Source organism: Stylophora pistillata, chromosome 1 (genome assembly GCF_964205215.1).
Source record: "Stylophora pistillata chromosome 1, jaStyPist1.2, whole genome shotgun sequence".
NCBI lineage: Eukaryota > Metazoa > Cnidaria > Anthozoa > Scleractinia > Pocilloporidae > Stylophora > Stylophora pistillata.
In genome coordinates, this window is record NC_142519.1 from 36,244,113 (window position 1) to 36,260,831 (window position 16,719).

The 16,719-nt window shown below is 39.2% G+C and overlaps 1 protein-coding gene across 1 annotated transcript in view; it reads right to left on the minus strand.

The window, feature by feature from the left end:
- The window catches only part of LOC111336035 (uncharacterized), a 23,111-nt gene extending 6,727 nt beyond the window's left edge, over positions 1-16,384 (minus strand). Inside the window, exons 1-15 of the mRNA XM_088753996.1 lie at positions 16,283-16,384; positions 16,039-16,090; positions 15,417-15,492; positions 14,436-14,694; positions 14,125-14,179; positions 11,793-11,865; positions 10,287-11,088; positions 9,291-9,362; positions 8,255-9,016; positions 7,111-7,300; positions 6,537-6,607; positions 4,022-6,227; positions 2,110-3,443; positions 1,767-1,833; positions 1,218-1,393 (exon numbers count right to left, since the gene is read on the minus strand). Of these exons, the coding sequence (XP_088610122.1) occupies positions 1,218-1,393; positions 1,767-1,833; positions 2,110-3,443; positions 4,022-6,227; positions 6,537-6,607; positions 7,111-7,300; positions 8,255-9,016; positions 9,291-9,362; positions 10,287-11,088; positions 11,793-11,865; positions 14,125-14,179; positions 14,436-14,694; positions 15,417-15,492; positions 16,039-16,090; positions 16,283-16,342 (6,255 nt within the window). The 5' untranslated portion in view covers positions 16,343-16,384. The remainder of the gene's footprint in view (positions 1-1,217; positions 1,394-1,766; positions 1,834-2,109; positions 3,444-4,021; positions 6,228-6,536; positions 6,608-7,110; positions 7,301-8,254; positions 9,017-9,290; positions 9,363-10,286; positions 11,089-11,792; positions 11,866-14,124; positions 14,180-14,435; positions 14,695-15,416; positions 15,493-16,038; positions 16,091-16,282) is intronic.
- Between the last annotated feature and the right edge of the window lie 335 nt (positions 16,385-16,719).

Consider the following 16,719-nt stretch of genomic DNA (forward strand, 5'->3'; position numbering starts at 1 on the left):
CACTATTTTTATTAGTTTCGTTTTTCGCATGCTAATTTTCAAATTAATGTAGTTTTATCTTCATATTTTTCGATATGTTTTTTCTTTTTAGTTTTTAGTAATTATATTTTATGTAGTTACCTTTAGAGGACCCCTCTGTAAACCACTTTTTTGTGATGTTGGCATCCTCAATAAAGATTAACTATTATTATTTTTATTATTATATATATTGACTTTACTGTACTGGTGCAAGTTGATTTTTCGTTTTCAATTATTTTTTGGTTGTTCGGGACAGCGGGATTTTAGTCTTGTTCTTGAGACGAACTCCACGAAAAGAACTCATAATCAGCCGTCTTGACCTTCGCTTTGTCAACTAAGCATAGCTACAAATTAAATCCAATCTTGAACTTATTTTAAGCCAGTTTTCTCTTTCTCTCCTCCTAGGTAGTTTTGGTTATTCCCACGCGACACGCGTGATCTGATCAATTAACGAGTCACGCTTAGAGATCTCGCACTTGACATTGGGATTGACGTGGACACTCTTTTGCAGTTGAGTTGAGTTTTGTGACCTAAGTTTCACATCATGAATTTGTCGCTTGTTTTTGGTTGAAATTTAAGATTTTTCCAAGTCCTAGTTTACATTCAAATGCTTTATGCATCGTAATTTAAAACAGATATTCCAGATTTGTTGGCAGAGTTTACACTGTAGCCCCTTTTTCAGAAAAAGCCGGATTTCTCATTTCACGTAAATTTTCCTTAGCAATAAAGTTAAGTAATCATAAAAATTTTAAAAAGATGTCTTGGTAGCATGAACGTGGGTAAAGTTTTCTAAAATCCATGCAAAATCTGTTTGCCGAGTACTACGCTAATGAAAAATTTGATTGGCCATAGAGCTTGCGAACAGTCCCCTGACGGCTGTTGGAATTAACTCCGAGTGAAGCAGCTTGTAAGGGAGTGGTAAGGAAGGGGAGCGCCCTCTTCCTTACCCATTCCCCTTCGTCGCTGTTTTTCTTCCCGCTTTTCTTTTCGTCCCGTCTTCGGCTGAAGAGCCTGTTCAGATGCTACTGTCGATCCGACAAATGTTATAGTTTTTCTTCTCAAAGAAAAATCAGGCATGAAAAAAGCCCAGCGAGATTTAGTTTTCTTGTATTTTTAGGTCAGTGACATGCGTCTGATTAATCAGAAAAACTATTGACTTTAACAGTTGACTCATTAGGTCACACCAGCCTGCTACTCACTTGTTTCGATGTAGCATCCTCTTTAGTAATTCTCTGTAACGTTTCGATTTCTTCAGTCATACAGTCCACTTTGTTCCTACATTTCTTGACGGCCATTGCCTGCTCTTCCTGTTTACGCAACACGTCTTGAGTCGATTTATACATGTCCAAGAAGGAATCCAACTGTTTTTCATCCTCTGTGAAAGTATTATCAATATATTACGATAAACAGTCATAGGGGCAGTTCTGTCTGTTTCGGTTGCCCAAGCTCACAGTGTTCAGAATCAATCAACTTTCTAGAGTAATAAGTGATACTAAGGGTACTGCTTTACTACGCTCTGTAATTTGTCTGTAGAACTTGTGACACCTTCTTAACAAATAAAATGCATAAAGAAAAAGAATCGTAAAGTTTACCAGCGATATCCTCGACAACTTGGGTTATTCTGTTCAGTTCTAACTGCCTGTTCCAGTACTTTTGGTTTGGATTTACCCAAAGCGTTGAAGCATCTATAAAGCAGTGTCTTTTTTCATTTTTGTCTAGAAAAAGTAGGAAATGGAAGCGAGGCTCACCTAATGACGTCTCTTTTTGCTCTCTGAAGTTAGCGATTCTCTTCGGATATTTCCTTCTCTCGCTCAACTGCAACAAGACCGGAAAAATAGAGAAGACAAGGAACTGCCATTCATGTTATTACATTATACTCTATCTCATTGCTAGGTACTTCGCTTAGTTTTACATTTATTGAAAAACGAGCGGTAACCACGAGTTATTCTTAGTGATTTTGTATGACCTTCAAACACGGATCGCGTTTTCAAAATTTTTTAGCACAACAGATTACTCATTGATACATCCCTTAAATAAGCTGTGTAAAGAGTAAGATAGGAGGATAAGGAAGTATAAGAAAATAAATAATACCTTATATTCTTCCTCCTTTCTGAAGCCATCTCCCGTATTTCCGTAAAGGCTATCATCGATTTTCTTGGTTTTGATTGGATCGCTGTTTTTTTCTCGCAAAAGCGCGTTCTTTTCGTCCCATAAGGCAAGTCTAACATCTCTTTCGGCTTTTCTTTGCTGCCTTTTATGACCGAAAGGAATTGTTTTGATGGGCTTTTTGGTTCCTGTGCTGTCGCTCCCTGACTGAACAATTCCTCTTCTTTCACAGTAGTTTGGAGCGATATGAGAACCATCCCTGCATGTTTTGCCATTGTCAATGACCCTTTTGTTCAGAGAAGATAAAAACTCAACAGATTCAGGAAGGTACCAGCCTGGGAAAAAATCTTTCGAATCCATTTCTTGAACTTGCCCGACCTTTTTCCTTGTTACATTTTCGCTCTCCTTTGGGCCATTTGTTCTTGGCATATTTATTTTTGCTACAGCGCCGATGCCTTTAACAATGTTACTAATCCATTGGTCTGTGGCGATCCTTTTTTTCTTAGTAAATTCTGATCCGTAGTTATTCTTTCCCTCGATATTTTCCTTGTCAGTTTTATCGTCCTGCTGGTATGTACGTTGAGTAAGCTTGACTTGAGTGTGTTGTTCTGGTACAAATTTTTGCTTTTTAGTCACACTTACACCTTTTTCAACCGCTGGATTTGAAACGGAGTCCGACGCTTTTTCTTTTTCACGAATTTGAGGCACGTGCAAACTATTTCCTTTTTCGATTTCGTCCATAAACTTCTCCTTGTTAAGCTTAATCTCTACACTTATAGAGTCGATAAGACCATTGTTATTGCAAAGTGAAACTTTACTCTCTGTAGACTCAGAATCCACCAGTTTAAGCTTTAAAACGTTTTCCAGTGCACTTGAATGTTCCCTTTTTAGGTCAACAAGGCTTCTCGTTTTGGCATCCAAGTTATCTAGCAAACGTTCGACATCTTTCTCAACCGTATTAAATTCATCTGCAAGTGGTGTAACTTCGCAGAGATCCGTCAAAAACCCAAGTGAGTCGTTTAATTCTGTTTCATCCACCGAAAATGTGTCAGCACGACTAACAGCACCAAATGAGCCCTGTAGTGTGTAAGGTGAATCAGGATTTACCTTTTTAAATTGTTTTCGAGTATCTTTTACCTCAAAATCTAAAGGCTTGTATCTGGTAGAATTGAGCCTTTTCTGTTTCAGTGTTGATTCATCTGTTTCCTGCGTTGTAACGAAAGGTTTGTGGGCGATGCGTTGCTGGGTATACCGCTCCTTTCGAGCTCCTTTGGAACAACTTTCTTTTTGATTACCGGGTGCCAGGTCCATTTCATCATCTGTGGAAAGTGGGTTTAAAGATACACCATATTCATTATCTCATTATTTATCTATCAAATTCATATGAAGTAAGTCAGAAAATCGCAGTTTTCATCGCAATGAAAGATTACTACTACTATTGGGTGAGAGATATTCTTAAAAATTTACTGGTATCTATTTATATTCCGGTGTGAGCAGAGGTAATGTTGAGAGAGAGAAACGCGTTTGAGCCAAGAGCACAGCATGATGACCTTTAGATAATCCCCAACTGGACCTTGCGATCCACATTGTAACACTCTTGCTAAAAATAGTTTACAAGAATCCGTCCTAGTCTTCTTCACAACGTTGAATCACACCCTTATTCTTTTTGGTTCATTGTTATCGCTTTTGTAGCGATGAAATAGCTGGCATGCAAATGAATTTAGGATTTCTTTCTATTTTAAGGTAATTTTCAACGATGTTGAAGCGAGTGAAATATTGTGTTTTTCCCTTAGAATATGGCTTCCCCCTGAAATTTCATACTCAAGAAAAAGTAAGGCTTGATCGTGGTATTACAAAGTGTAATTCATCAGTGTAACAAGATTCTAACATGGCTTACCTCTGGGCTGTTCTACTTTCAATTCCTTGGACTTCGGTTTCTTTGCATGGCTCGGTGAGTGAAATTCGTTGAGACTGACTTTGTTTGTAGAATGTTGACCTTTCCTCAAAATTTTTAGCCGTAAATCCTCCATATTTGGCCGGTTTTCACTGTCTCTATAGTCTAACCACGGAAGAAAAACTTCACTAAATGGCTCAACAGAGTTCATGAGGTCGGCGGTTGAGATGTCCACGATGTCGTTACAGGGAAACAAGGGGAAATCAAATGGTTCAACACAGGAATCAAATGAACTATGAGACGCCAGGTTTGAGTCTTTCCCAACCGGGGTTACCTCATCCTGTTGTATGGCAAGTTTTTCAACTGCCAAGTTTCGCTTGGAAACAAAAAACTCTTTTGTTGCAGGTTTTGCTGCTCTAAATGGCTCCTGCCTGTCAAGCCTCCTCATTTTTTGTTTCCTCGGGCAAGAGCAAGGGGTTTTGTGGCGTTGCTTCGGAAGTTCTCGAAATGAAGCTATTGCCTCTCTCAGCGAGAAACTTGCTCCTTTTTTCCCGCCTTCAAAATGTCTTGTTTTTTCATTGTCGTCGGCGTTTTTCAAACTACTGACTGTTTGCTCACTGGTCAGTTTGTTCTCCGCTTCCCGTATTATATTATTGAGCCATTCTCTTACAGCTTTCTTAGTTTTCTCTGGGTCTTTAGTCAAGGGACAGTCTGGTTCTAGAGAGGCTCTGATTGGCAACCTAAGCGATTGGGTCCACTCGTTTCCATCTTCTGCGGAAAGTGCACTTTTTGCTTTCCTGACACTAGTTGCAATTTCTTCTCTATCAACCCCGATTTTTTGCTTCTTATCTCTGCTGATTGAGCTCGTGAATCCTTGGTGAAGCGTTGAATATTCAACTTTCGATGGTAAGAACTCTCCGTCATTAGAATCAGGATATCGTGTTTTTTCTGTGTAAGTCGTTGTTAAGTTACCGTTTGTAGTGCTAGACATCAAAGATTTTACGAGCACCTTGTCATCAATTTGGAAAGTGGTTGACCTTTTTTCTTCATTCAGTTGGGCCAGCATTAGTTTCAAAAGTTCTGTCTCTTTATTAGCTTTTGAAAGTTTCTCCTCTACCTCTTGCTGTATTATCTCCGCTTCAGTCTTACTTTTGATAAGTCTCTTTATTTCTTCTTCTTTTTCGTTTATAACTTTACTTTTCTGGTCAACTTCCTGGCGCAATTCAAAGTTGAGGGCGGTTACGTCTTGAGTACTGGTAACTAATTCCTGAATTTTCTCTTCATTCTTAGCGCATTGATTGAACCAGTAATTATAGCTGCTCCTAACACTCTTCAGATCGTTTTTTAAACGCATCATCTCTTGCTGTAACATTTCCCCGTGGACCGTTTTCCTGTGAAGTGTTTCTTGTAGCTCTTGAATCTTCTTTGGATAGTCATTTTCGTCAGAGTTCCTATTCTGTTCCTTCAGGTAACGTGGCTCATCTGTTGTGTTAGTAGATTCAGTCTGAAAGGTACATAGCAGACTTTTTTCTTCAGATGGGTTTGACGTTGCAAATAGTTCACCTCTTTCCCTCTCTTTGACAACGTTTAGCTCGTTTTCTAAAGTATCCAGCTCTTGCTGCAACATATCCTTAACAGCTGTCGTATTTTCAAGAGTTTTCTCAAATCCCCGGATCTGATCCTGATAGCTGCTTTCAAAAGCTCTGGGGTAACTAGTCTGCTCGGTGAGTTCTTTGGGTTCATTTGTTTCTCTGGACAAGTGTAAATGTGGAAATTTCTCGCATAGCACTTCCTCTGGCCTTGCAGTTATGTCCTCAGTTGCGTCGTCTTGCCTGTGTTCGAGTAGAAGCTCAATGCTTTCGATTCTAACAATTTCATTTTTACCTGATCCATCACCTTTTCCATATGTTGTCAGACCATCAGCCGCCGAATCGCGATCTTGATTACTTTCTTGGTCGTCTTCCTGACTCGACGACAAACTTGCTAAACTACTTTTAGCTGAAACTTCAGTGACATTATCCCTCCCTGATGCGTTAGTATTTGATTCTTCACATACACCAACAGCATCACTGAAAGAAGAGAAACTTATTCCTGTCAGCGAGGATTCTGAGGAAAGGAGCTCAGCACTTGATTCACTTGACAGACTCTTGATACTTCCACTCGAGGACAAAATTTTTTCACCAGAGGTATGCGCACGTCCTTCAATTAGCTAAAAAATAAAATTGAGTAGTTGTCTTGATAAAAAATAAATCAACTCAATTGTTTTGTTTGGAATAGTTCGAAGAAGTGTCAACTGCAGTCTAAAATAATCTGGGTTTTGCATACTGTGTTCTGCAATTGGATTGTAAAACTCGCCCCACCTTCCAAAATTACTTGCCTGCGCGATCATTCCTTTTATCTACGTTGAGTTCTCATCGGCTGCTTGGCATCTTAACATCCATCTTGGTTGGTTCTGCGATAACATTTTTCTTTAATCCTCAAGGAAAAAATGGGAAATGGCAAAAACAGTGATACTAACTTTCGTGTTTTCCACATCAGCATCAGATTCAGTGTCATCGGCCTCCTCAGGCTCTTCATTCCTTTTAGTCTCTGAAGAGTATAGAAAAGAACTCCTTTACAAGCACGAATCTGCACCTTAACGTCTCAATTCTGTTCCCACCATTTAAAGATGTACACCCTCGACAGTCTAGCAATGCTACGTTTTTCTCCTCCTCAGATTTGCATAAAGATGCAATAAAGCACGTTTATATGTATGAGGACAAGTCAGGAGACTTGGATCGAGTACACGAAGTCAAGGCTTTGAGTTAACTTTCCCAGGGCAAATATTATGACACAAGAAAACCTGGCCTGTCAAAAAAAAAAGGTTTGTAAAAGTGTACTAAACCTTGAGTTAAAGCGGGAAGGAGGGTGCAGGATTTGAATCAACATATTAAAAGAAAAGCCCTTTAATAGTATTTGGCTTCATTGTCCTAGGTGGGTCTGGCTTTCAGGGCTGCATTGTTAATCTTTTGAACTAAATGATATGGTGCTCTAAAAAGCTTTCAAACATCACTGAGTGTGACTTTGCATTTTGTTAGCTTGACATGCCAGACCTAAAATGATACTTGGAGCTCGCTCTTTAATTCCTGTCGTGTGAGATATATTGGCTTCGCCTCGATTGTCCGATGAGGTAGTGGTAGTTTCTGACCCCATGAAACGCTTTATCGTCCCCATAAATATGTCTTCCATTATTTTGAACATCGAATGAAGAACTTTATTTGCATCGTCTCTATCAATGACCACCTGTAGATGATAAAAAAAAGAATCATATGATGCACGATCCTCGCAGTAGATAGCGCTTTTTAAGCAATAGCGAAAATCAGACCTGAAAAAAATCAGGCCTGTACGAGATTCGAACCACTGACCTCTGCGATACTAGTGCAGCGCTCTACCAATTGAGCTAACAAGCCAACTGGGAGCAGGCCGTTAAGTTGATATCTAATACCGCAGTACAAAATATATGAACTTCATATATTTCATTGTATCTCAAAAAAAGAATCAAAACATCTCTACTCTACTTGGTCAAAGCGGTTAACTATGTAGTTTCTAGGACGGAACCATTGCAGGATTAATCATTATCAAAAATTATCTTTCACAGGTCACAATAACGTTTCTTAAGAGAGAGGGATTGGATAATTTTGATATCATGGACATGGAAATGACCGCCTATGAAATTACTTTCATGTTCTTGTAACCTGTCTGTGGAGAAACATATCCTTTGCAATTTTATTTAATAATAATGTTAAAAAAATAATAATAATAAACATTTATATAGCGCCTATACTTTTCAGTGCTAAGCGCTATATAAATATAGCACTTAGCACTTTTTATTTAAACGAACTGTGCAAAAATTGTTGACCTTGGGAGAAAATGTGTATTGTGGGGTATTCCTTATTCTAAAATTCTTTAAGCTGCAGTCCGAGTGACCTCAATGCTGACTTAACAGTTCAGCATGTGAGTACAGATGACAATGGTCCTTCATTGAATTGTTGACAAAATCAACGGAAGTCATCATCAGAATCACTGCAATGATTATTTTTTAAATTATCAAGCAAATTTTAGCGATATTGCTGCCAACGCTGTAAATGGTCCTTTCCTTCATTTCAGGCTTACAGGAAATACCTGCTGTTATTAATGCTGACCTGCTCTTCTCGCTACGGACCAGTCAAAGCACGCATCGCAATAGGTATACCTCACCTGTCGTCCTCCCGAGTCAGCTTGTGGTAACCCCTCCAGTTCAGCTTTCAAGCGCTTTCTTTCGGCCTCGTGCCAGTTTAACAAGTCATGTACACTATCAGGATCCAATAATTTAAAACCAGTTTCTTGAGGCGCGTAGACAACGTTTTGATGTTTGGCTTGGGGCGAGGTTTTTGTCGAGACAGGCACTAAAGATGATGGTTTACAGCAGTGGGCGGCCTCCTCGTCGTCCAAAACAGACGAAACACGACGTGATAATTCCTTCATCATTTGAGCCCTTAAATCTGCAGGGTTCTGATCACTTGAAGCTTTTCTTGGAAATTTAACTCTTGGAATCGGTAGCTTGGGTGGAGGGGGGACTTCATTGCTTACCAATGCTTCATGACTGCCACCCCCAATTGATTTTTGCTTTAATTCCATAAGCATTTTGTTTCTCAGTTGTCCCATTTCCTTATCAGACAAATTCATCGGAACGTTTAACACTTTTGGCTTCTTCTTTCGTGTTAATTCCTCTTCCTTATTAGCAACCATCTCCCGGAATCGCTCTCCAAGAACATTGTTTAATTTTAGGGCGAAGCTGTTCTTCCATTTCTTGATCCTGCGAAACGCTTGTTGCTCTATTTCTGATGCATACTTGGAACTGTCGGTCAAAGGGGAGTCTGAGGCAATTGTTGTTCTACGACCAGTCTCCTTAGTCTTCCACAACCTGAAAGCAGCCTCCACTGTTGACACATCATCATTTCCGCTATCTGATGAAACGCTCTGTACAATATAACAACACTGAATATCATTTCATAATTCATTTGCTTCCAAGGTGTCACATTCATGGAATCGCTTTCCTCTCACTGTTTCACACGAGATGATGACCCAGCGAAGGTTGAAACTGAGACCTCACGAAGGCACCCATCAAAGGCGAGCTTATCACTATTTACCTTCTTCACTTAAATTAGGTGGTCTAATTCTTTACAATCGAGCCATTTCGGACATTTAGTGGTTTTATTCTCATCTATTTACTTCTCATCTATTTACTTCTCACCATTTCATGAGAACTTAGGACCTGCTCAGCAACTTCGTTCACAAGAGAAACTGCTGAAGGAGTCTCATGATCCTGCAAAAGTATAATCGAATACAACTTCTATTAGGGGTTTAAAGTTTTGCCTTAAGTAACAAGGTTTGACAGAACATTTTTTTTTTAACTATCTTAAACACATTTTTTTCTTTTTCCAGCTTGGCCATAAATGGAATTTGAATAAATAAACAAAACATGTACAAGAAACTAACTAAACCTTCCACTGGTCGATTGATTTTAAAAAATTCCGTCTATCTTCTCAAAAAAATTTCCAATGTGCGATATTTCCCTATGAAGTCATACTTTAAACCCAACATCTCTAATCTCGAAAATTACTTTTTCCTGATTTCTGTGCACCTATGAGTGAAGCAACACTGCTTCTAAAGAATGCGAAAGACAATTAGAAAGCTATTTTCTTTGCCACGCGCCCGCGAACAATAATTTTTTTATTTCTCTTTTAAGAACAATTTTAAAAGATTGCCATATTTTTTGCTCCCCTGTCCTCACACAGGGTACTTTTATTGCGATTCCACCAGTATAGCAGGCACTTATTGTTTATACGAACCTTGTATCATAATAGTTGCAGTCACTAACAAGTTCCCGTTAGATCTGTGGCTGGAACATACTAAAGGTAATCAGTAGGCTCGGATACAACGGGAGCTACATTTGTTTTATTCCCATTTCGCCTCGTGTTTGACATATCGACATAAGCATTGGTTATTTCTTAAACTACAAGCAGCCCTCCCTCTTCAGCGAAGTTCGTCGCGAGAGTTGAAAGTAAGAAAGGTGTAAACAAATTGATGTTAGCGCGCCGCGAGGAGCTATGGTAGTGTCTTCATTGACTTTTTTTTTTACTCGCATGACGGACTTCGCCGAAAATAAGGAACTTCTCGCAGTCTAGTTATTTCTGGGTTAATATCGTTGCGAAGAGCTTAGTAAAATTCTAATATTTAAAGCGTTTACCCTCACGTTAGCGTCGTTTTCCTCGTCGACCTCTTTGACCATAAAAAATGACGGCTGTTTGGATATAGATTGTCTTCCATTACGATTTATCCAGTGACCCGTCACTTCTTCAGCATCAGAAAGCTCTTGGGATGGAAAATGTTGATCACAAATTTCGCTGTCGTAGTTATCCACCAGTGACATCACTGACGAAGAACGAGACCTAACTGGCTCAGAGGTATCTCGCAACGAAGATAAACTGCTCTCTTCTCTCAAATTTTTCAACGATTGTTCGGGAAATTGAAGCCGCGATGGAGCTGACTTAACTTTGTGCATGGTTTCTTGGCCTCGTGAACACTTCTCCATATTAGGTAGGCTCCAAGTTCGGACCCGTCCTCCGGCCTCAACCAGAGTAGGTTCTGAATAGGATCTTGGTCTCTGGGCTGGCCTTCGCCACGTATGAAGCACTCTTTGTTCGTTTATCTCCAGCTCCCTTCCTGAATCTTCAGATTCGCTGCTGATTTCGCAAGCCGCATTGAGAGGGTAATTTTCAAACTGGGACGAACGAGTCAAAACGGAAATTGTTGGAAAATCTTCAGTGTGAAAGGAGCCTTCTGATAGATGGGGCATGATTCTGAAGCAAGATGTTCGGTAAAGACTTGAGGCAGGCTCGTCATCTGGGCATGTAGAGTTTGTATTGATGTGTGGAAATACTGTGTAGCTTTGTGTTTTCCTGAGCTCCGCGTCAGTAAAGACGCCCGGAGAGTTAAGGTCAGTTGAATCACTCAGCGAACGCTGTCTTTGCTTACTGTCTTCACTTACTCTGTGAAAAAAGCGAGAATCAGTAACTATCTGTTTAATTTTTTCAGGCAAATAAGTGATACACTGTCCACTATCCCCTCCGCCTGCTTTTTTAAGCGAAGAACTTTCCTCAGTTAACTGTGGTCTTAAATTAAAACAAAATAAACAAATTGAAAATAGATGTTAGATTAATATAGACATATACTTCATCCTAAATATCTTAGTGGTTGCCTCTATAGCATCTTCACAATCAATTTCCAGCCTTTTTTAGCCTTTCGTTATTTGGGGGCATATTTTCTCGTCGAGTATTACTTCCCTTTCACCTGCCCTCAACATCATCAACACGCTCTACTTCCTCCAAGACAGAGCTCCTGGGAAAAATACGATCGCAAGAAAAAAAAAAATTTTTGGTCACCACCTTTCCAAGCCGGGAGTTATTTTTGGTCATCTCCTTTCCAAGCCGGAAGTTATTTTTGGTCATCTCCTATCCTGATACCGGGAGACGTGGTGTCCTCATTGTGAAAACTTTGGCGTCTATATTCAAGATATTACCTCATGCGATTTGGGAGTCGCAGGCGTACGACTGAAATCTCGAGCTTTTAACACCATCATCAGTTATGAAGGAGTTCATCGTCAAAACAAACATTTCTCTGGGAAATGAATCATAGATCTAACACTTTTCTATCGCACGTTATACCGTCGTAGATACTAATTGCAAGAAGTTACCTCTCCAGGGCGATACTTTGGTAAACTTCACCTTGTGTGACTTGAATATTTTCATCTACTCTAATTTCATTACCTGGTTTGAGCAAAATCATGAATTGATATCATTCTACGATATGTGGAAGAACACTAAAGAGCACTATGAGTAGAACGTTGGGTTTTATCCACCATAATTCCTCACTGAATTTCAGTCAAATATAATTACATTCTTTTATGGGAGTAAAATCCTTTTTGTGCATTTTCCACAAGTTTGAAGGAGCGCTCCAAAGATTTTGAAACTCAATTATGTGAAAGTGTAGTGTGATCGTCTGGGTGAGTGTAATCCTGAGAAGGACTGTTGTTGGTGGTGGTCACTGACGTTTCGACAACCTGTGTAAGTTACATACATACATACATACATACATACATACATGCGTTAGTTGACCACTCCCCATGGGGGCTTTTCAGGGTCAAGTCCCACCCATCCCACCCCAGGAGAGGACATCCACTACACAGTAATCTCGCGCGTGGGAAATTAACGTCTCCTACCCCTAACCCTGCAGGAGACGGGGCCTACGGTTTATTCGTCCTTATCCGAGAAGTCTAGAATATCTATCCATTTTTTGATTATAGAAAGGTAGCAAATTCTCCTCACTTATTTTAAGACCATGAGTATTGGTCCGGCCGGGGCTCGAACCCTCGACCTCCCGCACAACACAATCCGGCGCTCTAACCAATTGAGCTAACCGGGAGGCGATTAAGTTAGTACTAACTTAGAACAGACTCCTATCAGCAGGTGTCAACTACTACCGACTCCACACAAACGACTCATTCACGACATTAACATTACAAACGAACAGAACAGGACGATCACATTTTACACGAACTGGACAAAGAACATTCTACTGACAACAATTATTCATTTGACTCTGATGATGCGTTCCGCTCAGGTTGTCGAAACGTCAATTCCTACTCAGTACCGAGAACAGTCCCTCTCAGGACTACACTCACCCGGACGATCACACAACATTTTCACATGTTACGCCCGGGTTCAAGCCATTTATTGCAATCTCAATTATCCTTTCGAGTAAATCGGACAAAAGTAAAATCGTTTGATAATAAATGCTTACTGTTGAGCTTATGATAGAAATACTTAATATCTTTATAGATGCTGATTCTGCTTCTTAAACAGAAAGTAACTGGCTTCAGCGGTGGTTCAGTCGCGCGTGCATATGGCGTACACACGTCATCTGAACAAAAATAAGCCAATCAATTACGAGGAACTAACGCAACCTTAAATAATTCCGCTTTACTAACGCCTTGCACATAAAAGATAAACAATTTGCCATTGGTAATTCCCACCTTTAAGGCAACAACAGCCTTTAAAACAATTTTAGAGTGATTTTAAGGTACTTGATCGAGTTCTAAATAAACGTCAATCCGTTAATTTAAAGAGAAAGCTCACTATTTAGTATATTTTCAGAGCTGAGCAAAGAGTTTTCAGCAATGTGATTGGTCGAGCGGTTCCTTATATGACGCAATATAAACCGCTCCACGCGGTTTATATAAAATGTTAAAATAAAATGTTAATAAATGTTACTAAAATGTTATGATTTTAGAAATTTCTCTGTTGTTCAGCTCTGAAATTATACTAAAACAATTATTCGCCTCAGGTTCGGTGAATATTGTCGAACAATCCCCTCGACTTCTTCTCGGGGATTATTCCACGATATTCATCTCGCCTTCGGCGAATAATTAAGTATATATTAAAAACTGGACCATTGGATAATGCAATTCAAGACTGTTTATTGGCTTAGCCATTATGATATATGAGCCAATATACCATAGTGTAATATCTGTACATTGTAACATTCGGTTTCGTCTTACAAAATAAGGTCGAGAAGATTTGTCTAATATCTTGGGGGCGTTTTTTTTTTAGTAAAACAATTATTCCACTCGCGCTTTTTGGATATGAGATGATTATAGCCAACGAGGCCTCGTTGGCTATGTATCATCTTATATCCAAAAAGTGCGAGTGGAATAATTGTTAAATATATATATATTAACTATTACGATGGAATTTCGTGTTGTGGTTTTAGGCGTACCACCAAGTTACAGCACTGTTTTTAAAATGGTAGCGTCCATATTTTAATATTTAAAAACACTAGAAATTTTGGTATATTCAAAGACACTCGAGGAATATTCTGAGGTTACTATCATGATTTGGAGTCTCAAAACGCGGTAAGAAGTAAACTTTCTTGTACTCTTTTTAATATTAGGTAAAGAATCTATGTGGTTTCTAAAGAATACTTCTCGTTAAGACGTAATAATCTGTCTGTTCACTCCTATGATTTACCTTCTTCCTCGTCTGCTTCAGGTTCAGTGATTAACGTCGGCTCGCATCGTGTAACCTGAAATGAAATAGGCCAATCATTCTGTAACTGTCAGTTATTTCTTTTCTTTCTCGTGTCTGGAGCAAATTCGTATGCAAGTAGGTACTGGCGAGAGGAGACAGATGAGCCCACGGCCAACGGAGGAGACTGGCTTACTCACATAGGAAAATTCTGATCTGATCCTTCGGTTTGCCCATGAGATGACAGAGGTTTTGGTTTTATGAAGCTCGATCAAACTGCATCCTTAACACCAGTACCATAAATAACCACTTACCGTTTCCTCACTTGTCGTTTGTATTTCTACGATTTCCTTTTCACTGGCGTGAAGCTGCTGACCAGTATTGTTGCTGAATAAGACTTCAGGCCATTGCGAACCATCAAGTGAGGGAGCTAGCTCAATACTTGAGATATTTCCTTCACTTTTGCATTGTTTTAGGTCGGACTTGATTTCTGCTTTGACGTCTCTAAGGTCTGTGAAAGATGACACTCGGCGAATAGGAAATGCGGATGATGACTTGGATACCAAACATGCACTATAATGGAAAAAGGTAAATAAGGAAATATGACAAATAATTTTGAAAAATCTGAAACGCCCATGAGAAATGGAACCACAGACCTTCTTTCTAATCATCTGCTGCACCTGAGGGAAAAAATACTAGGAAGCGCCGCCTCCGAAAATACGCTTAGGGAATATAACTGAATTATGAAGGAGGAGGAACACTGTCTTAAACAACTTCAGAAATTTATTCTAATCGATACAAACGTTTTACAGGCATATTCTAAGATCCAGCGTAAGCCAGTCTAAAGACAACCCCGTTTTCTCACCAAAACAAGGCAGAGGGTGATATCTATAAGCCGTGACAACTACACGCCCCGGCGCATAATTTAGTTAACACCTCTAATTACCTATTTGTGAATTATTCCCGGTGTCGGTGATCTTGGGGAGAATCTAAAAACACCCGGTCATTATCGCGTTTTATTTGTTCAAAGATTGGCTGTACAAGCCACGTTAGAAGGTCTCAATCGGGTGATGGCTTCTTCGGCTGACGGTTAATTTCTTTCTGTGGCGGTTACTAAAAACACATTTTTTCTGTTATGTTTTTTTTTTACGACTATGGGGTAAAATTCGTCAAGTTTTACGCCTAACGGCTGATTTCTTTTACCTTTTTACGGCCAATCGTTAACCCCATTGAGACGCTCACATAACAGCAGAATACAATACACCTCACACTTTACCCACAATGCTTGGACAGACCTTAAGATGTGACAGACTTCCTCATTCTCTTTAGGGTCCACTCCCACTGAATCAGTTTCATCTGCTGTGAAGTTCTCTGTTAATAAGATATAAGAAAAAAGAAAAGCATATCGCTTAGAGGGTTAGTCTTCAGTTGTAAGAACAAAAACGTAAGGCGGAACACTAATAAGGTCTCGCCAAATATTTAACAAATGAGACGTGATACTCAAGGCGTGCTATTGAGTTATGTCATGAAATTTCAGTTTATTTTATATCCGTATTTTCATTCTTTGTCAGCTAAATTAACCCAAAGTTAAAAGGACAACTTTCGAGCGCTCTAAAGACTTACGAAAAAAGGTGAGCGAAATCTTTTAAAGTTCACGTGAATGCGATGTATTTCATGCTTTATTTTTCCCAACTTGTGCCTATCCATTCTTATTTTAGCTTTGGAATTCTTTATACGTCTAAGGCTGTTACTATGGCTACTAAAATTGCTGAATTTACATCAAAGTCGTAGGACCTAACGCTTTGTCCTCCAATTGACAGTGGAAAAGAACATTTTCAGTCCCTTGCGTTCTCGGTGATACTTATTAAATTCCCAGGTATAAAACTAATTTTAAAAACAAAAAAAACATTTTCTTACCGGATTGAGAATTACTCTTCAGTTCGTTGGAAGATTCGCTTGAAACTGCAGACTAAACATGGATGAGAAGAACTAAATAACGAAATACGGCTTCAACGGCTCTCTCAAAAAATAGTTTTCCAAAAATATTTCAAATTTTCCTTAGAATCACGAGATTATCAACTCTCTTGTTTGAATATAAACATCTGCAAGTCGTTTTCTATGGATCCTTCTTGAACCACTACCACTATTCATATACAATTACCTTGGAGTATTTTTCTTCAGCTTTGCCGTCCTGTCCTTCAGATCCATATTTCTCTGACATTATTCTTCGAGCCAATTTTTTCCTAAATTAGGAGGGTGCTGGCACTGTAAACTGTAAGGTAATTTTAAGATATGTTTGTTCACAAAGTAACAATCAAAGTCTACGCAACAAAACTGTTAAAAATCTCGATCAAATGCAATGAAGAGCTCATTAAAGTATAACAAAAATTCAGGTTGTAAACAAACCAAGTTTTTTGCGATGTGCTTCAGGGCTTGCAAGTGGTGGATTTGAAAAGGAAAAGATAGCTATGTAGCAAAGCAATTTTAAAAAAGCTTGCGAAAAACTCACGGTCAGATCTCGTTCTGACTTACGCAGTCGCTGCAGTCTCAAAATGACCACAAAGCGAAACAAGTCAAAGCAAAGCACAAATGATTGCT